At 37.0% G+C, this 24,216-nt stretch overlaps 1 protein-coding gene across 3 annotated transcripts in view; it reads right to left on the bottom strand.

The window, feature by feature from the left end:
* Positions 1-24,216, bottom strand: part of CNOT6L (CCR4-NOT transcription complex subunit 6 like) — a 128,454-nt gene that overhangs the window by 31,436 nt on the left and 72,802 nt on the right. For all 3 annotated transcript variants that reach the window (XM_066233380.1, XM_066233378.1, XM_066233379.1), the window contains exons 6-8: positions 9,599-9,667; positions 6,179-6,336; positions 3,698-3,852 (exon numbers count right to left, since the gene is read on the bottom strand). In XM_066233380.1, the coding sequence (XP_066089477.1) occupies positions 3,698-3,852; positions 6,179-6,336; positions 9,599-9,667 (382 nt within the window). The remainder of the gene's footprint in view (positions 1-3,697; positions 3,853-6,178; positions 6,337-9,598; positions 9,668-24,216) is intronic.

Raw genomic sequence — 24,216 nt, 5'->3', positions numbered from 1 at the left:
AGCATCGATTTTCAAAATATCAGTTGTTTCAAGTTTTCTAGATAATAGGTATAATTTTTAGTCAAAATCTTGAACTACCTATAAATTATCAAGGTATTTTAGATTTTTCTCTCAAAATCATGAATGAAATAAAATTTTTCTGTATTATCTTCCTTCAGAAAGAAACAGTGGCAAATGGAAAAAGAGCTTGATATTAGATATCTCAATGTTATCAGTACTTTTTTTATATTATGGTGTTTCAAGGAAATCTGTGTATGAGTATGGGTAACAAATTTCAAATTAAAGGCAATTTTTCCAAATGCAGCAATCTTATAAGAGATACAAGTAATATCAGAAGCTCAATATAAGAAGCCTAAAGAAGGTATGTACAAATCAATGAAAATTAGTCCAAATAAATACCTTTTCATTTAAATTCTCTTAATTCATTTACTTAAAATAACATGCTGGTAATATACCTATATCAATAAAAAACATTTAACTGGCTTTGTTATAATAGATATTACAAAGGAAAATAGTCATAACCATGTAGATGCTTATTTTACAAGTAGATGATTCCCTATCTAATGTATCAAACTCAAATTATTCATGAGATTCAACCTCTATCAGACTTCATACATTTCAGTCTTCTATTGAGGGTCTCCTCAAAATTTCTACTCTAAAATTGGCAGCTTTTATGAAGCAAAAACATTCTTCTCTCGTTTCCTCATGATGATAACCAAAAGAATCTGCTTCAAACCATCAGCCAACACTATACCTTCTAAGCATGTTATGTATGCCTCAGCACCCTGAAGTAGGAAATACAGTTTTAAATCCAACACATACAACATAATAAACCCAGTAAGGGAGAAATACTAAAATTACAAAGGACTACAGAAAGAGAAAAACATGATAATAAAAATATGCCCAAGTCACTTAATAGTTTACAAAGTACCTACCCGTTCTTGTAACTACCTTTGAAGTAAGCAGGCTGAATACTGTTTTTCATTTTAAACTCAAAAAATATTACAGCACAGAGAATGCTACAAAATTATTTATGTATCCTAATAAGAAGATTCAGAGTAGTCTCATTTTGATTGTACCCTTATCAACTATATTAACAGCCCCAAAGAAAAACATAGGTCATGTTTTCTATACATTTGATAATGACTTCTTTCTACTATCCTGTCTCAATCAATTCTTTAACTCCCCATCTCCATAAGCTCTGTATCTCTCTTATCTTTTGCCTTATTTATCTTTTTTTTTTTTTTTTTTTTTTTTTTAATTTTTCTGAAGCTGGAAACAGGGAGAGACAGTCAGACAGACTCCCGCATGCGCCCGACCGGGATCCACCCGGCACGCCCACCAGGGGCTACGCTCTGCCCACCAGGGGGCGATGCTCTGCCCATCCTGGGCGTCGCCATATTGCGACCAGAGCCCCTCTAGCGCCTGAGGCAGAGGCCACAGAGCCATGCCCAGCGCCCGGGCCATCTTTGCTCCAATGGAGCCTTGGCTGCGGGAGGGGAAGAGAGAGACAGAGAGGAAAGCACGGCGGAGGGGTGGAGAAGCAAATGGACGCTTCTCCTGTGTGCCCTGGCCGGAAATCGAACCCGGGTCCTCCGCACGCTAGGCCGACGCTCTACCGCTGAGCCAACCGGCCAGGGCCTGCCTTATTTATCTTAATGACTATCTATCTTATATATCATATTGCGATTTTCTAATATGCTTACTTTTCCTACTAGATATGAGCTGAGTGGGATTAGTAACTGTCTTGTCTATCTCTGTATTAATTTTGACTAGCATAGTACTTGTCACAAAGCAAATAGTAATCATTTAATGAATACATGATTAAATAAATATATAAAATGTTAATTTAAAATAATGAAAAGGTTGATAAAAATGAATGGTTCTGAAAATGGCTGATAAGCCAAAAAAAAAATTTTTTTTTCGCAGAAAGAAACTCAGCAATTCCACTTCTGGAAATTTACCCAAAGAAACCCAAAACACTAATTCAAAAGAGTATGTGCACTCCTATGTTCACTGCTGTGTTATATACAATTGCCAAGATTAGGAAACAATCCAAGAGCTCACTAGTAGATGAGTGGATGAAAAAGTTGTGGTACATTTACACCAGTGGTTCTCAAAGGGTGCGCCCTAGAAGATTTCCAGGTGCACCCTATGGTATTCCAGAGAAATATGTGCCTGTTAGGGACCAAAATACCAACAGGGTTTTTGGAGTTTAGATTTTGAGGGACAGAGGTATAGAGAATTGGCTGTAAGCTGACAGTCTGCCCAACCCCCCCACCTCACTTGCCTGATTAGGTTGCAAAAGGCTGTTAAACTGTGGGGCTGGATTGTTTACACTACCACTAGGTTCCCCAGAAAGACCAGAGGCAAGTTTCTTCTATCCTTTGGTGTCAAGTTAAGATGATATGTATGGTGGGGTTTTCTGCACTCTACAATTAAGAGTAAAAAGAGAGGAATTCTTCAATGTATTGATTAGGAAATGAGAGTTTGCCTTTCAAATATATGCTCAAACATTGAAGAAATCACTAGGACACATCAAGCTCATGTTTCTCATAAACACAATGAAAAAACTTAACACATTCGTGCCAGGACCTGCCGAATTTACTAAATCTAAGAAAGTATCTATATATATAAAAAGATAAAGTTTTTTTGTCATTTTAAAAAAATTTTTAACCCCTTTATTACAAATTCTAAAAAGCATAACTCAAAAAATGTAACATAAAAATGTTTTTTAATGTCAGAATAAATTTAATTTTGTATTTATTTTATTTAACTATCATAAAAGCACTCTTAAATTTTTAAAAAATTTGACTTAATTATTATAATGCATTTCTCAGAAATTTGTATATAGTGTACCTACAATTATTTGTAAGACTTTAAATGCACTTCGACTTCAGAAAGTTTGAGAACCACTGATTTACACAATGAAATACTATGTGACCCTAAAAAAGAAGAAAATCTTACCTTTTGCGATGGCATGGATGGACCTGGAGAGCATTATGCTAAGTGAAATAAGCCAGGCAGAGAAAGACAAGCACCAAATGATTTCACTCATATGTGGACTCTAATAAACAAAATGAACTAACAAGCGAAAGAGACATTGACTCATACATAGAGAGCAGGAGGACAGCTGTTAGGGATGGGGGCTGGATGAGGGAGGTAGAGGAAAGGAGCAAAAAAAGACAAAAAAGAGAAAGAAAAACTCACAGACACAAACTATGGTGTGGTGATTGCTTGAGGTGGGGGCTGAGAAGTAGGGGAGGAAGTTGGGGAGAGTATAGGAGGAATAAATGGTGATGGAAGAAGATATGACTTGGGGGGGGTCAACACAATACAGTAGACAGATGTGTCATACAATTAGGCATCTGAAACCTGTATAATTAGGTTAACCAGTGTTACCTCAATAAATTCAATTTTTAAAAATTGGTCATATAGATTAAGTGGTAGGGAACTTATTTCTAATCTCAAAAGGTATTAATTTTTTCACATTAAAACTAATATTTTATTTCATGAAAATATATTTGGTTATATGATTAGGACACCATACTCAAGTATACGAATTTACTTAAAATTTAATTTTTATATCACTGGCTTTCTAGCTTTTTGATTATTTAATAGGGTCAAACCAAAGACAATTTCAAATATGCAGTAAAGGAGCAAGTTTACACTATTATACTTTATTTTCTTAACTCACTTTTCTGTTTTGAAGAATATTGCACAACCGTCCACATGCTTTCTCTCCTGCTCAGACATGATTTTGGCACGTGACTTTGGAGAAAAAAATCCATCATATCCACGCTCCTTCAATGCTGGCAGAAAGAGAGTGAAGTATTGCTCTGTTTCCACTTCCTGAGATGAAAGAAAAGTTATCATTGACATGACAGAGGAAAACTACGATAAAGATATAAAAATGTTTAACATTATGAGTAAGATGTGACTAAGTTAAAATAATTCACAAAACAAATATTATCTATCTTACCTTACTGCTAACAGCTGCCATTTAACCATGGCAGCTTTTTAAACCTGAAAGAACCAGATGTTACATAATTTTCTCATGCTCACACAGATAGTGGATCCCAACCCTTTTAACTCCCAATATACAGTTCATTCTACTATACATCACTTCCTCACAACTGGTAATTAAACAAAGAAAGTTGGTCATATTATAGACTAAGTGTTAGGGAACAATAAATTTAATATATTAAAAGGTAATTTAAAATTTTTTTCATATTTTTCAACTGTGGTGGAAAGGAATGATACCCAAGAGTGAGAAGCTTATGATCTATCAACAAAAAATTCTACTTTAAGGAATTTTTAGGTACTCGAATCCAATGCTCTTTGTTAATTTAGTAATTATTAGACTATTTTGTTTTTGATTCATAAAATTTTTTTAACAAATCCTTTCAAATTAAAAAAGAAGATAATGATTTATGTATGATAATGCTCATCACATGATTTTATCACATGCCTAATAGTCCAACATTAGAGAATATGATAAATTAATATACATTTATATAGTTAACTTTGAAAAAATTAGTAATATAGAAAATGCATTAAGGGCAATAAAAAAGAAACAAAATATGTTAATAGTGTAATGTCAATTTTATTTTTAAAATATATCTGCAAGCCTGACCAGGCGGTGGCGCAGTACATAGAGTGTCGACCTGGGACACTGAAGACCCAGGTTTGAAACCCTAAGGTCGCTGGCTCTGTGAGCTCACCACCTTGAGAATGGGGTCGCCAGCCTGAGCAACTTGAGCCCAAAGGTTGCTGACTTGAAGCCCAAGGTCACTGGCTCGTCTGGAGTTCCCCAGTCAAGGCACATATGAGAAAACAATCAATGAACAACTAAAGTGCCACAAATTGATGTTTCTCATTTTCTCCTTTCCTGTGTGTCTGTCCTGTCTATCTCTCTGTCTCTCTCTCAATAAGATAAAATAAAAATATATCTGCAAATAAATAACTGCATTAAAAATGTGACAAGAAACACTTCAGAAGTTTTAACACAGCAACTATCTTTGGGTTATGAGATCAGGTGTTTTATTCCATCATTCTTTATATTTTTAAAATTTTTTCAACTTCTCTAGAATACTTTATAAGTTAGTATTACTTTTGTAATGTGAAAAACTTTTTGGTATATAGTTATATATGACCTACATTTTGAAAAATCAATTTTTATTAACATATTCAGCCATGTCTACTCCCCAGAGCAGATTTCAAAATAATGATTCTAATGTTTTAAATTACAAGGATGATACTAAGAAAAGCTGTTATTACTACAAATACTAAATCAAAGCAGAGACAAGTAATAATAAGTCTAATTTTGTTTGTCTCTTCCTCTCCCCAATTCTGTGTCAATTCTCAGGGTTGAGAAAAAATTTAATTTTTGAAGATTTATCTTATTATTTCCCAGGAAGTCATATTATCCATAGACAACATAAAAATAAATTATCAAGCTATACTACAAAAAGTTTTAAAAAGTAATAATTTCTCAGGCTCTGCTGAATAGAAGGTGTAATATTATAATTCTTAAAATTTTCAAACACCTTTAAAGAATTTAACATTCTTTGAAAGTTGCTAAGAAAAGAATTACTAAAAATCACCCAAAAAATTTTTGGCTATTCATTAGCTGAGAGTTGAAAAGAAACAATAAAGCGTGTATTTCAATGGAAAGTTGCTTCTTCATTACATTCATTGTAATAAAATGTTATAACACGGAATCTATATTTCAGAGGTAGTTTTTAAAATAAGGTGAAAATGCATGATTTACAATAGTTTTAAATTTTTAAAATGTTTATCATGAATGAACAATGGGAAAGCAATTTTTTTTTACAATTAAAAGTTAAATTTATATTCCTAAAACGATCTTTTGCAGTTTTCTCTTTTGGAAATATTAATAATTTATGGCTGGGATGAATTGTTAATATGACTAATGCATGAGATAATTTTCACTTAAGAAAACAGTAAATGAGTGTAAATGGATGGCTGTACTTAGCAAAAACAAGTTTCACTGTAGAAATTTTTTATGTGCTTATTAAAGCTGTCCATTTTTAAAGAGGAGAGAAAACAATTCCTTTTGAGTTTTGCTTTGAACACTGGATCTCTCCCAGAAGTAAAATCTTTTATTTATAAGTTCACCTTTAACTTAAAGACAATTCAATTTCTAATGTGTTACCTGAAGGCTAATGATATCTGCGTCACAGTTAACAATTTCTTCCATAATTCCCTTTTTCCTGTATTCCCAGTTTAATGCCCAGGATGGGCAATAGCCATATAGCTGCCGGGTGGCGTATTTATCACATAACACATTGTAACACATAACCGTGAATGATGCTAAGAAGTGGGAGAAAAAAAAACAACAGACAAAAGGGAGAAAATTAGGCAACTTTTTCTGAAGCAATTATCATGTGCACAAGCACCCAGGGCACACAAACATACTCAAAATACCGTCATTGTGAAATGCCTCAGGCAAGAATGTATTAAATGATATCCACTAAAGCTTCACTGGAGTCCATCACACCAAAGCAATTTTACTAGAATTAGACTAATAGTTCAGATTTGAGATTTTTAGGAAATGCATTTTAATAAATAAAAATTCAAATTTTAAATAAGAATACTAATTTTATTATAGAATTTGCTGAGCAAAGCTTCTCTATATAAAGGAAACATTTAGTTTTGTTCTCATCAAAAGGCTCTAATTTTATTAATTATTATAAACAAAAATCCATACTTAATACTTTTTTGGATCTATTACTGTTCTCACTGCTAGGAGCCAGAAGAATATGAACAAAGTTTAGTTATAAGAGAATCCTTTTTGCCAAGTCAAATGTTCACTTCTGAAATTAAATTCTCATTTTAAAATGCCCTTGAACTACAAAAAGGACTGTAAGCAAACTAATAGTTGGGAGAGCACAGTTTATATTCTTGCTCCTCAAAAGTATGCTTTAAGGACCAGGCATCAATTATCTAAGAAATGCAGAACCTTTGGTTTCACTAAAACTTATTGAATCAGAACCTGCAATTTGATAAAATGCTCAGGTGATTCATATGATGTGCACATTAGTTTGAAAAGCCCTGATATTTTTTACCAGTAGTTCTCTATTCTAGCTGCTCATTAGAATCAGTGTGTAGACCTTTAAAAACAAACAAAAAAAGCTGACACCCAGGGTCCTATCCAGACAATGTAAGTCTATACATTAAGGTCTGGGTATTCATACTTATAAAATAGCCCAGGTGATTAGAATGGGCAGACAAGATTGAATATCACATATTTAAATAAAAGGTGAGTATTCCAAGTAATAAAGTAACACTTTAACTAAGGTTGAATCAGATTCAGAGGATGGTGAAAGAATTAAGAGAAACTTAGTTGAATGGTCCCCTGGGGATCAAACTGGTGATAACTGTGTATACTGGTACCTTTTCCACTCTCTGGTACTTATTCTTACATATTCTAATAAGTATAACTTTGTGGCTGCAAGTCATTCTTAACCATCATTAGTTATTATACACATCTATACACCAGAAGTAAAAGGCATCTTTAGTATATTGTTTATTAGCACTCAGATTCTACTCAGGGAAGCACCATATATCTCAAGCAAAATTCATACTAGTTTTTTCAATAAGGAAAACCCAAGAACACATTACTCTGAGAACTCAACAACTAATGAAAACTTGTTTCTGTGGTTGTTTCTTTTCTTTTCTTTTTTTTTTCATTTTTCTGAAGCTGGAAACAGGGAGAGACAGTCAGACAGACTCCCGCATGCGCCCGAACGGGATCCACCCGGCACACCCACCAGGAGCAACGCTCTGCCCACCAGAGGGCGATGCTCTGCCCATCCTGGGTGTCACCATGTTGCAACCAGAGCCACTCTAGCGCCTGAGGCAGAGGCCACAGAGCCATGCCCAGCGCCCGGGCCATCTTTGCTCCAATGGAGCCTTGGCTGCGGGAAGGGAAGAGAGAGACAGAGAGGAAAGCGCGGCGGAGGGGTGGAGAAGCAGATGGGCGCTTCTCCTGTGTGCCCTGGCCAGGAATCGAACCCGGGTCCTCCACACGCTAGGCTGACACTCTACCGCTGAGCCAACCGGCCAGGGCTGTGGTTTCTTTTCTTAATGGAAATGTAGGACACAATATTAAGAATGCTTTTCTTCAAGATTATGTTCACTTGTGCTTGAAAAGGGATTGCTTTGCATAACTAGAAAATGATGTTTTAAATAATAAAAAGGAAAAATTAATTGCACATTAAGGAAGGCTAGAGATTAAATTAATCTGCCTAACTTAAGGCTGTGTAGATAACCTTGGTTCTTTTTTTCAGATCATTATTGTATCTCCTGGTAATAGAAATGTTATCTGTGATAACATTAACACAGTGCCTCTTAGGGCAGGTGATATTGTTGCTCTAGTCTAGAGTGTGGTGTTTTCAAAATTATTAATTCTGGAACACAGAAATGTATTGTGTATAATAATATTTCTTAGTGTTAATAAAATGCAAATACAACTATGAAGATGTTATACGGCCCATATTTCCCAATACCAAAGCAAATCATTTTTTTATGAAACCTCTTACTTCATAACAAACAAACAAAAAATAATAGAAGGGCTTAAAAAGTACAAAATAAACTCTGTGATTTACCTGTTAAAAATTATTCAAGTATAAGTGTTCAGTTATTGGTTTAATCTTCATATAAAAGAGTAAAAATTTTGTTAATTTTATAATGAAATTAGGTACCATGAAAACTATTACTCTTTTGATTAAAAAGAAGGCAACTGGAGAAATACCAATTCATAACACCTTATTTTAAGTAGAATTACCGATTATAAAATGTCTAGTAACCAGTAGAAGGCTCTATAAATAATGTTAAATCCTAATTAATCTCCACAGAGATAAAGATTTGTATTTTCTATATTAATGCAGTTCTAGAGGTACTAAACCATTTTCTTAAATTTCTCAAATGCTCACCCTATACCATTGCCACACCACTGGTCCGACATCATATTTTGTTTCCAATATAGCAAATATAAGCTCAGTCTAAATTATTCTTTCACAAGTGTTATTAGTCTACTTGCTCAAACAAGATTACTGTATTTTTCGCTCCATAAGACTTACCTGACCATAAGACACACCTAGGGTTTTAAGGAGGAAAATAAGAAAAAAAAAATTCTGAGCCAAATGGTGTGTTAAAATATTTAATAAAATACCATATTTTTCGCTCCATAAGATACACGGGCATTTTCCCTCCACTTTTGGGGTGGGGAGAGTGCGTCTTATGGAGCGAAAAATACGGTAAATGCCTAAGTAGGTTAAAACTTTTCAGAAGAAAATTCATTATTACTTTTCTTACATTTCCCTGTATGAAGATGATAACTGGAAGGCTGTAGTACAAAGAATCATTTTAAACCAAGAGTTGCATCATTGTGAAAGATAGGTAAGTCTTGTACATAAGCATTAGTGTGGATTTTAAAAAAATCTATCCATTAGTATTTTTACAGCCACCTATGCAGGGGAAGTAAAATGAAGGTCTGTTCATTACATCACAATATCCAAATGGCATTCAAGTATTTCTGAAAATAGTCAAGGAAGAATAAAAAACTAGTTACCTGATGGCAGAATTTGGTCTCGTTCTTTTAATGTAATCCATGGCCTCGGAGGAAGCTGCTCTGGGTGAACTGAAAAAAAATTTTTAACATAAGTTAATTTCATGTGTTTCTAAAATCAGTATAATTTACCTCATGTCAAATCATCTTCTCTTCAGCTGTAATGACCCATAAACTGACTTAAAATAAAATGAAACTTTAGAAGCTAAAGGAAATTTAAAAAGAGCCATAGAGAAAACACATAACTAATATACAGAGAGTATCAGGAAACTCAAGAGCACTTCCACTTACATAGTATTTATGAGAAGTACCTATTTAAAACCTTAAGCAGGTTGTTATGTCTTAAATACACATGGACTCAGTCTTGTTCTCTGCTGGGAAACCAAAGCTACATGAGTTCCAACATAGTGATGGACTAAGCTACAGTACTCAAATATCTTTAAAATAGAAAACACCACATATGAATGTACTATAAAAACTAATGAATTTTCTAACAGGGCTTTCATTTTCTACTTTACATCTTTCTCTTTCATAATGTCCGTGAAAAACAAAAGATTAGAACTAAACTGTACAGAAAAAAAGAAAAGCATTGGTTAAATATTATTTGCTCAGATAATACTGTGGAACTAAATACTATCCAACTATTAGGTGAAAAAAAATCATTAACTTAAGATTTAACTACCCCTTTTTCCTCTTCAAAATCATTTTCAATTCAGAACAAGTTGATGAAAGTTTGCAGATTTGCCCAAGGGATTAGTGTCTAAGAAACGTATTCCTTTAAAACAAAAACATGCCATCTTCATCCTGCCACAGAAATTTTCATTTAAGTATCCAAGATCTTAAAAAATGTCACTTTAGGGACAGGAAAATGGCAATGGGTTAGGCAGACGTTACAACTCCCACCTTCCAGAACCAAAGTAGATTACAACTTAAGAACAATCATCTTTAAAAACCAACTTTGGACTAAACTAAGAGGATTCTATAACCAAGCATCACCGAAGGAACCACACTGAGCTAGTAAGAAAGGCAGAGATGTGGAAAGGGCTGCCCCACTCCCAGGAGCAAGAGGTGGCCCAGAGGGTCACTCACGGCGGGGTAGGAGCTCGAAGAGTTTGGGGTCCTCAGTCACAGGACTGGAACCACAGCCTGGAGCCCCAGAGACTGGAGGAGACATACGGACAGTATTTAGCTGAAAGAAGAGATGAATTACTGTTTGCAAGAGGGAGACAGAACTCTCAGATCCAGACTCCGACTTAAAGGGACCTCACAGAAAATCTGGTTCCCAGCCACTTACCCAGGGCTCTGGGAACAGGGAGCGCCAAAAGGACTGGAGTTGCGAGAGGAGAGTGTAGTCTCGGGGGCACAGGGAGAGACTGTGGGAGACAGCCACCCTGACCCTTTTACTGGTTCAATCCCCAAACCTACAGTGGACATTCTTCCTGGGAGAACCAAGTCAGCAAAGGGAAGCAATTACCCCACTCACCAGAGGCTCTCCTGCTCCAGTCAGTGCAGAGAGACACTTAGAAGCAGGGGGCGCATCAGGGACACAGGTTTTGAGTGCTGAGGTCTGGAATACACGCCCCCCCCCCAACCTGCTGAGTACCCTCCACAGGGTGGGAGGGCTGGGCTGCGGAGGCAACCGCGGCACTTGGCCCACACAGCCGGCGGGGCAGAGCCCAGTGAGGCAGCCCACGCAGCTGTAGCAGTGAGCAGAGCCCGGAGAGGCCGAACATGTGCCCATAGGGGACAGAGACCAGCGATGGGATCCCGCAAGCCAGTGGGAGGCAGAGCCCACATGGTGACAGTGAGGGGCAGAGCCCAGTGAGGCAAGAAGAGCACAAGCTGCGGCCTGCTAGCCCACACTGGTGCCTGAGTGCCCGAGGAGGTGGAGGCAGCGGGGGGGGGCAGCATTAAGACCACACTTCAGGAATAGAGAAGCCATACACACTGGCAAAGAGTAGATAAAAGCCAGCCTAGCAGTGCAGCTGATATATACAATGGCATCAGGGCCCAGCAGAGGCAGCCACAAATTCTGGATCGCCTATAGATTCAAGAAAGTTGCTAAGGGCAAGTCAAAATCAGTGACTGCCACTGATCTGCACCAGGTTCCAGCCAGGGAGGTCCATGGCTGGTACATCCAGCAGCCAGATATGAAGAGCATCAGCTGAGGTCCTAACAACCCTATTTAGAGTGGTATCTTCAGGAAAGTTTCCTCACACCTGACCCAGTTAAGGCATAGAAAACGCTGCCACAAACAGCAAATAAAGCAATCGTAGCAGACAACTAGCTCACAGTGGAATACAAACAGCAGAAGCCAACCCAAGAAAATCTAGACACAACACAACTGAAAGCTGGAGGCAGACAAAACCAATCCTATACTCACAGCTAGCTACAAAAACAACACATCCAAAGGAGTAGTCTATACGGAGACAAAATGGGAAGACAGAGAAATGCAATTCAAATGAATCAACAAAAGAAATCCCCAGAAAAAGAACTGAATGAGATGGAACTAATCAAGATACCAGCTGCAGAGTTTAGAATAATGATTGTTAGGATGCACAAGGATTTTAGAGCAACAATAGATGGAAAAAATGAGCACCTAAACAAGAGATAGCAGGCATCAAAAAGGACACTGAAATCATAAAAAAGAATCAGACAGAAATGACAAACACAGTATCAGAAATAAAAACTACACTAGAATGAATTTTTTAAAAGGCTGGATTAAGCAGAGGATCGAATCAACGATTTAAAGATAAGCAACAGCATGGAGACAGAAGAGCAAAAAGAAAAGAAGATAAAAAAGTCTGAGGAAACTCTAAGAGAGCTCTGTGACAATATGAAGAGAAACAATATCTGCATAATAGGGGTTCCTGAAGGAGAAGAAAAAGACCAAAGGCTAGAGAACCTGATTGAAGAAATCATAGCTGAAAACTTGCCTAAATTGATGCAGGAAAAAGCCACACAAGTTCAAGAAGCACAGATCATCCAATTAAAGAGAAACCCAAAGATACCTACACCAAGAGACATCATAATTAAAATAGCAAAGCTAAGAGATAAAGAATACTAAAAGTTGCAAGAGAAAAGCAGGCAGTCAACTACAGAGAAGCCCCCGTGAGAATGGCATCCAACTTTTCAACAGAAACACTTGAGGCCAGAAGGGAATGGCAAGAAATATTCAAAGTAATGCAGAACGAGACCCTACAACCAAGACTTCTTTCTCCAACAAGGCTATCATTTAAAATTGAAGGAGAAATAAAAAGCTTCCCACATAAAAAAAAAACCTGAAGAAATTCATTACAACCAAACCAATGCTACAAGAAATGTTAAGGGGCCTGTTGTAAACAGAACAAAGGGGGGGGAAATCTAGTAAAAAAATAAAGATTTAAAGAATAAAATGGCAATAAACTACATATCAATAATAACCTTAAATGTAAATAGATTAAAAGCTCCAATCAAAAGACATAGGGTAGCTGCATGGATAAGAAAACAGGACCCGTACATATGCTGTTTACAAGAGATACAGCTCAAAACAAAAGATACACATAGACTGAAAGTAAAGGGATATAAAAAATATTTCATGCAAATGGAAATGAAAAAAATGCTGGGGTAGCAATACTTATATCTAACAAAAGAGACGTTAAAACAAAGACTATAGTAAGGGATAAAGAAGTTGACTAAATAATGATAAAGGGAGCAATCCAACAGGAAGAGATAACCATTATAAATATCTAAGCATCTAATATAGGAGCACCTAAATATATAAAGCAGATTTTGATAGACATAAAGGGTAAAATCAACAGCAATACTATAGCCTGAACAGGCAGTGGAGCAATGGATAGAGCATCGAATTGGGATGTGCAGGACCCAGGTTCGAGACCCGGAGGTCGCCAGCTTGAGCACAAGCTCATCTGGTTTGGGCAAGGCTCACCAGCTTGAGCCCAAGGTCACTGGCTCGAGCAAGGGGTCACTGTCTGCTGTAGCCGCCCAGTAAGGGCACATATGAGAAATCAATCAATTAACAACTAAGGAGCCTCAATGAAGAATTGATATTTCTCATCTCTCCCTTCCTGTCTGTCTGTCCCTCTCTCTGACTCTGCCTCTGCCAAAAATACTCCCCAAAAACAAACAGCGATACTATAATAGTAGGTGATTTCAATACCCCATTAACATCACTAGATAGATTCTCAAGAAAGAAAATTAACAAAGAAACAGTAGACTTAAAGGACACACTAGATCAACTGGATTTAATAGATATCTTCAGAACCTTTCACCCTAAAGCAGCAGAATGTACATTCTTTTCAAGTGCTCTTGGTACATTCTCTAAAATAGACCACATGTTAGGACACAAAACGAGTCTCAATCAATTTAAGAGATGGAAATCATATCAAGCATCTTCTCTAATCACAATGGCATGAAACTAGAATTCAACTACAATACAAAAACTAAAAAACATTCAAACTCTTGGAAACTAAATAGCACGTTATTAAATAATAACTGGGTTAAAAATGAGATCAAAGAAGAAAAAAATTTCCTTGAAACAAATGAAAATGAACATACAACAACTCAAAATTTATGGGACACAGCAAAAGCAGTCCTGAGAGGAAAGTTCATATCATTAATGGCATACCTTAAAAATCTAAAAAAAAGCTCAAATAAACAACTTAACCCTGCATCTAATAGAACTAGTAAAAGAACAGCAAGTAAAGCCCAGAGGAAGTAAAAGGAAAAAAATAATAAAGATCAGAGTAGAAATAAATGACATAGAGGCTAAAATACAATACAGAGAATCAATGAAACCAAGAGCTGGTTCTTTAAAAAGGTAAACAAGACTGATGAACCTTTAACCAGACTCACCAAGAAAAAAAGAGAGGACTCAAATGAAAATTAGAATTGAGAGTGGAGAAGTAACAACTGACAGCAGAAATACAAAGAATTCAAAGAAATTACAATGAAAAACTGTATGCCAAAAAATTAGACAACCTAGGTGCAATGGACAAATCCCCTGAAACATATAATCTTTCAAAATTCAATCTGGAAGAATCAGAAAACCTAAACAAAACCGATTACACAAATGATATCGAAACAGTTATCAAAAAACTCCCAACAAACAAAAGCCCTGGGCCAGATGGCTTCACAGGCAAATTCTACCAAATGTTCAAAGAAGAACTAATTCCTATCTTTTTTTTTTTTTTCCTGAAGCTGGAAACAGGGAGAGACAGTCAGACTCCCGCATGCGCCCGACCGGGATCCACCCGGCACGCCCACCAGGGAGCGACACTCTGCCCACCAGGGGGCGATGCTCTGCCCATCCTGGGCGTCGCCATGTTGCGACCAGAGCCACTCTAGCGCCTGAGGCAGAGGCCACAGAGCCATCCCCAGCGCCCGGGCCATCTTTGCTCCAATGGAGCCTCGGCTGCGGGAGGGGAAGAGAGAGACAGAGAGGAAAGCGTGGCGGAGGGGTGGAGAAGCAAATGGGCGCTTCTCCTGTGTGCCCTGGCCGGGAATCGAACCCGGGTCCTCTGCACGCTAGGCCGACGCTCTACCGCTGAGCCAACCGGCCAGGGCCCCTAACTCCTATCTTTCTCAAGATATTTCAAAAAATTCAAAGGGAGGGAAGCCTTCCAAGCTCCTTTCATGAGGTAAGCATAATTAATTCCTATTTCAAAACCAGATAAAGACACTACAAAGAAAGAAAACTATAGGTCAATATCCTTGATAAATTTAGATGCTAAAATTCTAAAAATAAATTAGTAAACTGGATCCAGCAATACACAAAAAAAATCATACATCATGATCAAATGGGATTTATTCTTGGGAGGCAAGGCTGGTACAATATTTGCAAATCAATGCGATTCATCACATAAAAGGATGGAGAAAAATCATATGATTATATCAACAGATGCAGAAAAAGCATTTGATAAAATCCAGCACCCATTTATGATCAAAACTCTCAGCAAAGTGAAAATACAGGGAACATACCTCAACATGATAAAGGCCATCTATGACAAACCCAGAGCCAACATCATACTCAATGGGCAAAAATTAAAAGCAATCCCCTTAAGATCAGGAACAAGGCAGGGGTGCCCCCTTTCACCACTCTTATTCAACAGTTCTGGAAGTCCTAGCCACAGCAATCAGACAGGAAGTAGAAATAAAAGGCATCCAAACTGACAAAGATGTAAAACTATCATTATTTGCTGATGACTTGATACTGTATATAGAAAACTCTAAACTCTCAGTCAAAAAACTACTGGACCTGATAAATGAATTCAGCAAGGTGGCAGGATATAAAATTAATATTCAGAAATCAGAGGCATTTTTATACACCCACAATGAACTGTCTGAAAGAGAAATTAAGAAAACAATCTCCTTCACTATTGCAACTACAAAAAAATAAAGCACCTAGGAGTAAATTTAACCAAGGAGATTAAAGACTTGTACTCAGAAAATTATAAAACATTGATAAAGGAAATCAAGGAAGATACAAACAAGTGGAAGCATATACCATATTCATGGATAGGAAGAATAAAGATCATTAAAATGTCTATATTACCCAAAACAATTTAAAAATTCAATGCAATTCTATTAAAATACCAATGACATACTTCAAAGATATAAAACAAATATTCCTAAAATTTATACAGAATAAAAGAAGAACACAAATAGCCTCAGCAATCTTGAAAAAGAATAATAAAGTGGGTGTTATTACAATTCCTGATACCAAGTTATACTACAAGGCCACTGTACTCAAAACAGGCATAAGAACAGGCATATAGATCAATGGAACAGAACAGAGAATGCAGAAATAAAACCCACACCTTTATGGACAATTGATATTTGACAAAGGAGGTAAGAACATACACTGGAGTAAAGACAGTCTCGTTAATAAATGGTGTTCGGAAGCCTGACCAGGTGGTGTTTAAGTGGACAGAGCATCGAACTGGGATGTGGAGGACCCAGGTTCGAGACGCCGAGGTCACCAGCTTGAGTGCAGGCTCATCTGGTTTGAGCAAGGCTCACCAGCTTGGACCCAAGGTCGCTGGCTCAAGCAAAGGGTTACTTGGTCTGCTGTAGCCCCACGGTCAAGGCACCTATGAGAAATCAATCAATGAACAACTAAGAAACTGCAACAAAGAACTGATGTTTCTCATCTCTCTCCCTTCCTGTCTGTCTCTATCTCTCCCTCTCTCTGACTCTCCTTGTCTCTGCCATCAAAAAAATTAAATAAATAAATAAATAATAAATGGTGTTGGGAAAATTGGACAGCTATCTGCAAAAAAATGAAACTAGACCACCAACTTACACTATTCACAAAAATAAACTCAAAATGAATAAAAGGCTTAAATATCAGTCAGGAAACCATAAACATCTTAGAAGAAAACATAGGCAGTAAGCTCTCCGGCATCTCTCGCAGCAATATATTTGCTGATTTATCTCCACGGGCAAGTGAAATAAAGGACAGAATGAACCAATGGGACTATATCAAACTAAAAGCTTTTGCACAGCTAAAGACAATATGAACAAATGAAAAAGACAAACCACACAATGGGAAAACATATATGACAATATGTCTGATAAGGAGTTAATAACCAAAATTTATAAAGAACTTGTAAAACAACTCCAGGAAGATGAACAATCCAATCAAAAAATGGGCAAAAGGCATGAATAGACACTTCTCCAAAGAGGACATACTGATGGCCAATAGGCAGATGAAAAAATGTTCAACATCACTAATCACTAGAGAAATGCAAATTAAAACCACAATGAGGCCCTGGCTGGTTGGCTCAGCGGTAGAGTGTCGGCCTGGCGTGCAGGGGACCCGGGTTCGATTCCCGGCCAGGGCACATAGGAGAGGCGCCCATTTGCTTCTCCACCCCCCCCCCCACGCCTTCCTCTCTGTCTCTCTTCCTCTCACACAGCCAAGGCTCCATTGGCGCAAAGATGGCCCGGGCGCTGGGGATGGCTCCTTGGCCTCTGCCCCAGGTGCTAGAGTGGCTCTGGTCAACGCAGAGCGATGCCCCGGAGGAAAAGGAAAAAAAAACCACAATGAAATATCACTTCACACCAGTCAGAATTGCGCTCATTAACAAAACAACATATAGTAAGTGCTGACGAGGATGTGGAGAAAAGAAAACTCTCCTGCACTGCTGAAGGGAATGCAGACTGGTGCAGCCATTGTGGAAAACAGTATGGAGATCCTTCAAAAAATTAAAAACGGAACTGCCTTTTGACCCAGCCATCCCACTTTTTTTTTTTTGTATTTTTCTGAAGCTGGAAAAAGGGAGAGACAGTCAGACAGACTCCCACATGCGCCCAACCGGGATCCACCCGGCACACCCACCAGGGGCGATGCTCTGCCCACCAGGGGGCGATGCTCTGCCCCTCCGGGGCGTCGCTCTGCCCCAACCAGAGCCACTCTAGCGCCTGGGGCAGAGGCCAAGGAGCCATCCCTAGCGCCCGGGCCATCTTTGCTCCAATGGAGCCTTTGCTGCGGGAGGGTAAGAGAGAGACAGAGAGGAAGGAGGGGGGGTGGAGAAGCAAATGGGCGCTTCTCCTATGTGCCCTGGCTGGGAATCGAACCCAGGTCCCCCACACGCCAGGCCGACGCTCTACCGCTGAGCCAACCGGCCAGGGCCGCCATCCCACTTTTAAGAATATATCCTAAGAACACCACATCACTGATTCAAAAGAAGAAATGCACCCCCATGTTTATGGAAGCATTGTTTATAATAGCGAAGATCTGAAAACAGCCCAAGTGTCCATCAGTGGACAAGTGGATTAAAAAGCTGTGGTAGGCCCTGGCTTACCACAGAAAGGGGATGAGAGGATGGTATCAGAGAAGGGAAAGACACCAGTGAAATTATATATACATAACACAGCGTTATAGAAAGCAGAAAAGCAAATCCTGGAGAGAAAGGGGGAGGGAGGCAAGGGAGATGTTGAGGGGAACACAGGGGTGGGAGGGATGTATTCAGTGGGACACTTGAATCTATGTAAACACAATAAATTAAAATCAATTAAAAAGGAAGTGTCACTTTACTAACCATTCTCGTGTCAAAAGCCTACCTACCTAAAAAGATGCCTGTTTTAGCATCTATACTCTTCAAAAAATGGAATGAACTTTGCTTTGTATATTCCAAATCTTGCCAGGGAAAGAATGCAGGTTATTATAAGATGACAAACAAACCATTTAGCTGGTTCAACATGGAATTGTGAAAAATAATCATGCTTGCTAGGAGTGGTATGTCAAAATCATGGCAACTACCTCAAAAACAGAAAGACCAATATATATAAATACACTGAAGGGTAAACATGAAACTTTCTACCTGTTAAGATCCTTTTAGCAGATGGTTAAAAATTCAGAAATCAAGAAAATTCTCAAAACAAATAAGGTGATATCAACATTTTGACGCTTCCCAAACCTTAAAATAATACACTTTAACTAATAAATCACTAAGTAAAGTGCACAGTATTCAACAACAATATCCAAAGAGCCAAAAACATAGGCAAAGACATTCTATCTCACCAATAACCAGAAACCATTAAAAAATGAGATAGCATCTTTTAAACCAGGTTAACAAAAAAATTTAATTTTACTAATATCCATGGGTGGATACAAGCAACACATATTTATTTGTACAGCTGGTAGAAATATAAACTGGTACAGCTATTTGGGAGGAAAAATGAATCATCTTTTAAAATGTAAAAACATCCATGTCCCTGTGATCAAACATTCTATTTCCTGGGATCAGCCCTAACTGCTTAAAGCAGTATTCAACTATATTTTCATTACACCACTGTTTATAATAGCAAAAACAATGGTAAAGACTCATTTTATAAAAGTCTACGCTAGAGTTTAAAAGAAAAAGAATAGTTACACGTATGCTAAAGTGAAAAGATTTATAAAAATAATGAGTAAAAAATATGTATATATATAATGATAAAATATGATCTAATTTATCAGAAAAAGTGTTAAAAACATACTTAGAAAGTAATACCATCAAATTTTTACTGGTATAATTTTTACATGTAAATGTCATAAAAATGCCTACAGGATACACACCCAACCTAGAAGTATGTTTTTTTACATGGATAAAACTGGAATTAAAGATTGTAGTCAAAGGAAATTCTAGTCTTAACAGAATTTTAACATATTTTTTATAACAATAATATATTCAAGGGTGACATATACTTAAAATTAATTTGTATTAGGAGGTCGTTGTTGTTTGTATATTCCACTTTTTAGTGTGGAAAATTTCTAACATATACAAAGGTGTAGAGAGCATCATCCACTGAATCTCTAATATCCATTACCTACCTATTAGCTTCAATAATCATACACCTTTGGGCAATATCTTTCTTTCTTTTTTCTTTTTTTCTTAGTGAGAAGAAGGGAGACAGAGACAGACTCCCACAAGAACCCTGACCGGGATCCACCCGGCAAGCCCACTGGGGCAATGCTCTGTCCATCTGGGGCCTTTGCTCCGTTGCAACTGGAGCCATTTTTTTAGCACCCGAGGCAGAGGCCATGGAGCCATCTTCAGCACCCGGGGCCAACTTGCTCCAATGAAGCCTTAGGAAGGGTGGAGAAGCAGATGGTCACTTCTCCTCTGTGCCCTGGCTGGGAATCGAACCTGGAATATCCACACACTGGGCTGGCTCTCTAGCGCTGAGCCAACAACCCAGGGCCGAACAATATTGACTTATCTATACTTGAACCTATTCCACATTCCCTATCCCCTACACCTGAATTATTTGAAGCTGATCCCAGATATTTCATGTCTTCCATAAATGTTTCACTATGCATCTTTAAAAGATACTAATGGCATTATCACATCTAAAAAAATTAAGTGATTTCTAAATATCATCAAATCTCTAGGCAGTATTCAAACTTTCTCCACTGTCTCAAATTTTTTAAATCACTCAAATATTGTATTTGTTTCTAAATAAAAAAAAGAGTTCTAAATACTATATATTTTGATTTCCATTAAAATTTATTTTAATTGAATATTCCCCACTCTTTCTTTATGCTATTGCTGTTGATCAAAAATACACATCTTTTTTCTTTTTACCTTCTGTTCCCTTTCACTCATTTCTTCCACCCTCACCCCCCCTCCCCACATCTAGCAACCACCAACCTGTTTCCTGTATCCAAGAGCTTAATTTTTGTTTTCCTTTTTAGATTCCAAATATAAGAGATCATATGGTATTTATCTTTCTTTCTGACTTAGTATTACACCCAGTATAAGGTCTTCAAGGATCTATGTTGTTGCAAATCACAAGACAGATTTTTTTTAAGTGAGAGGAGGAGAGATAGTAAGACAAACTCCCACAGGCACCCTGACCAGGATGCACCCAGCAACCCCATCTGGAGCTGATACTCAAATTAATTTGAGCTATTCTCAGCACATAAGGGTGACGCTCAGAACAACCAAGCTATCCTCAGTGCCCAGGGCCAACACTTGAACCAACTGAGCCACTGTCTGAGGGAGAGGAAGAAAGATAAAAGGGAGAAAGGGAGGGGAAGAGAAGCAGATGGTTACTTCTCTGTGTTCTATACCTGTCAGGACCAGGTATAGAACACAGATGTCCATACACCAGGCCAATGCTCTATCCAGGGAGCAAGCAGCCAGGGCCAAGATTGAATATTTTATGACTAATGTTCCATTGTGTGTACATGTATATGAGAAAATTTATATATTATATATATCATAATTTATTTAATCATCCGCTGATAGACACTTAGGTTGTTTCCAGACCTTAACTGTTGTAAATGCTCCAATGAACAGAAAAGTATAGATATGTTTCCAAGTTACTGTTTTCATTTTCATTGGATAAATACTCAGAAGTAAAATTGCTGCAATATATGGTAGTTCTTTTACTTTTTTTTGAGGACCCTCCACCAATTTTTCCAGAGGCTGCACTAATATATAGTCCCACAAGAATGCACAAGGGTTCCCTTTTCTGCAAATCCTCACAGCACCTGTTACTTTTTTTATAACAGCCATTCTAACTAACATGTGTAAGGTGATATCTCATTATGGTTTTGATTTGCATTATCCTGATAATTAATGGTATTGAGCATCTTTTTATGTTCAACCACATAAATGTCTTCTTTGGGAAAATGTTCAGAATTTCTGCCATTCTTTAATCAAACTGTTTTCTTGCTATTGTATGAGTTTTTAATATACTTTTGGATATTAGTCCCTTATCAGATATATGATTTGCAAATATTTTTTCCTATTCAGTAGGTTACCTTTCATTTTCTTGACAGTTTCCTTTTCTGTGCAGAAGCTTTTTAGTATGATGTAGTACTTATTTAAATTTTTTGGTTTTGGTGTCAGAATCAAAAAATCTTCAGTAAGACCTGTCAAGGAGCTTACCACTTAAATTTTCTTCTAGTTTCATGATTTCAGATCTTATGTTCATCTTTAATCCATTTAAAGTTAATTGATCAAGTTTCATTCTTTTATATCAATATGTGGGTGTACAGCTTTCCCAACACTGTGTATTGAAGAAACTGTCCTTTCCAATTGCTTATTATTGGCTCCTTTGTTGTAAATTTATTGACCACATATGTGTGAATTGATTTCTGGGCTCTCTATTCTGTTCCATTGCTCTGTGTGTTTGTTTTCATGCAAATACCATTCTGTTTTAATTACTACAGTTTCATATTAAAATTTAAAATCTGGGTGGGAGGCATGATACCTCCAGGTTTGTTCTTTCTCAAGACTGCTTCTGCTATTTAGTTTTTGTTTGTTTGTTTGTGTGGTTCCATACAAATAATATAATTATTTGCTCAAGTTCTTCAAAAAATTGCCTTGTAACTCTGATAGGGTTTGTATTAAATCTGTAGATTGCTTTGGGTAAAACGGATATTTTAACTATACAGAGTCTTCCAATCCAAGCATAAAAATATATTTCTACTTACTTGTGTGTTCTTCAATTTCCTGCAATAATGTCTTGTAGTTTTCAATGTACAGGTCTTTTACTTCCTTGGTTAAATTTATTCCTTGGTATTTTCTTTTTGATGCAACAGTAAATGGGATTTTCTTTATTTCTCTAACAATTATTGGTGTACAAAAATGAAACAGATTTTTGCATATTTATTTGTATCTTTCAACTTTATTGAATTCATTTATTCTAAAGAATTTTTTTGCAAAGTCTTTTGAGTTTTCTAGATATAATACTATGTCATCTGAAAATAGCGACAGTTTTTGCTTCTTTCTTTCCAATCTGGATGACTTTTATTTCTTTTTCTTGCCATACTAGTCTGGCTCAGACTTCCAATACTATATTGCATAGAAGTGGTGAGGCTGGGTATCCTTGTCTTGTTGCTGCTCTTAAGATGAAATGCGTTCAGATTTTCACCATGGTGTGTATTAGCTGTGGGCTTTTCATTTGTGGCCTTTATTACACTGAGGTATATTCCTTCTATAGCTGCTTTGTTAAGAATTTTTATCATAAAATACATGTTGAATTTTGTCAAATGCTTTTCTGCATCTATTGAGAAGACCATTTCATTTTTGTCCTTCATCTACCTAATGTGTATGGTGAACCATCTTCACATCCTTGAGATAAATCCTACTTGATAATGATATAAGGTCCTTTTAATATATTGTTGAATTCCATTTGCCAATATTCAGTTGAGGACTTTTACATCCCTGTTCATCAAGGATATTGGTCTGTAATTTTCTCTTCTTATGGTATCTTTGATTTTTCTATTAGGGTAATGCTAATATCATAAAATAAGTTTAGAAGAATTCCTTCTTCTTCCATTATTTGGAAGAGTTTGAGAAAGATCAGTAATAAGTGTCCTTTGACTATTTGGTAGAATTCAATGGTGACACCATCTGGTACTGGGTTTTACCTGTTGGGAGTTTTTTTTAATTACTAGTAATTAATTCGTTCAGAGTTTCTAATTCATCATAACCCAGACTTGATAGGCTGTACATTTCTGGAAATTCATCTGTTTCTTCTAGGTTGTCCAGATTGTTGTCATATAATTGTCAATAGTAGTTTCTTATCCTTTAATATAACTATTGTTACGTATGTACTTATTGCCATTTTGTTAACTTCTTTGGCTGTGTTTGCAGTTCTTTTCTGTTCCTTTTTTTCTTTGGCAATGTGGATGATTCAATGTTCCCAATGGCAACCATTCCACCAGATCCCCAAGAGAGCCAACTTATCTCATACCTTAGAGTGGTCAGTAACACTGGGCATGGTTTGCCCACAGTAGGGCTGTTTCCTGAGCCTAGAAGGGCATACAGAACTGACAGGCTAAAAGTAAACTAAGCATGCTAAAACTGAGACTTAAAAAGGATCAAGAGTCTCCTGACATAACAGTACAAATACCCAGGGTACAAGTGAAAATCACTGGTCATACCAAAGACCAGGAAAATCACAACTTACATAAGAAAAGACTCCCACAAACACTAACAGAGATAATCCAGATGTTCAAATTATCTGGAAGAGATTTTAGAATTTCCATTATAGGGCTGCTTCAGAAAATTACAAAAAACTCTTGAAACAAGTGAAAAAAAAACCAGCAAAAGAAGGGTAAGTTATATTTTTTTAAAAAGAGAAAATGGGGCACTCAGAAACCATGTGATGACAGGGGC

Source organism: Saccopteryx bilineata, chromosome 5 (genome assembly GCF_036850765.1).
Source record: "Saccopteryx bilineata isolate mSacBil1 chromosome 5, mSacBil1_pri_phased_curated, whole genome shotgun sequence".
NCBI lineage: Eukaryota > Metazoa > Chordata > Mammalia > Chiroptera > Emballonuridae > Saccopteryx > Saccopteryx bilineata.
The sequence above is the reverse complement of the archived record's forward strand: the minus strand, read 5'-3'. Positions and strand labels throughout refer to the sequence as shown.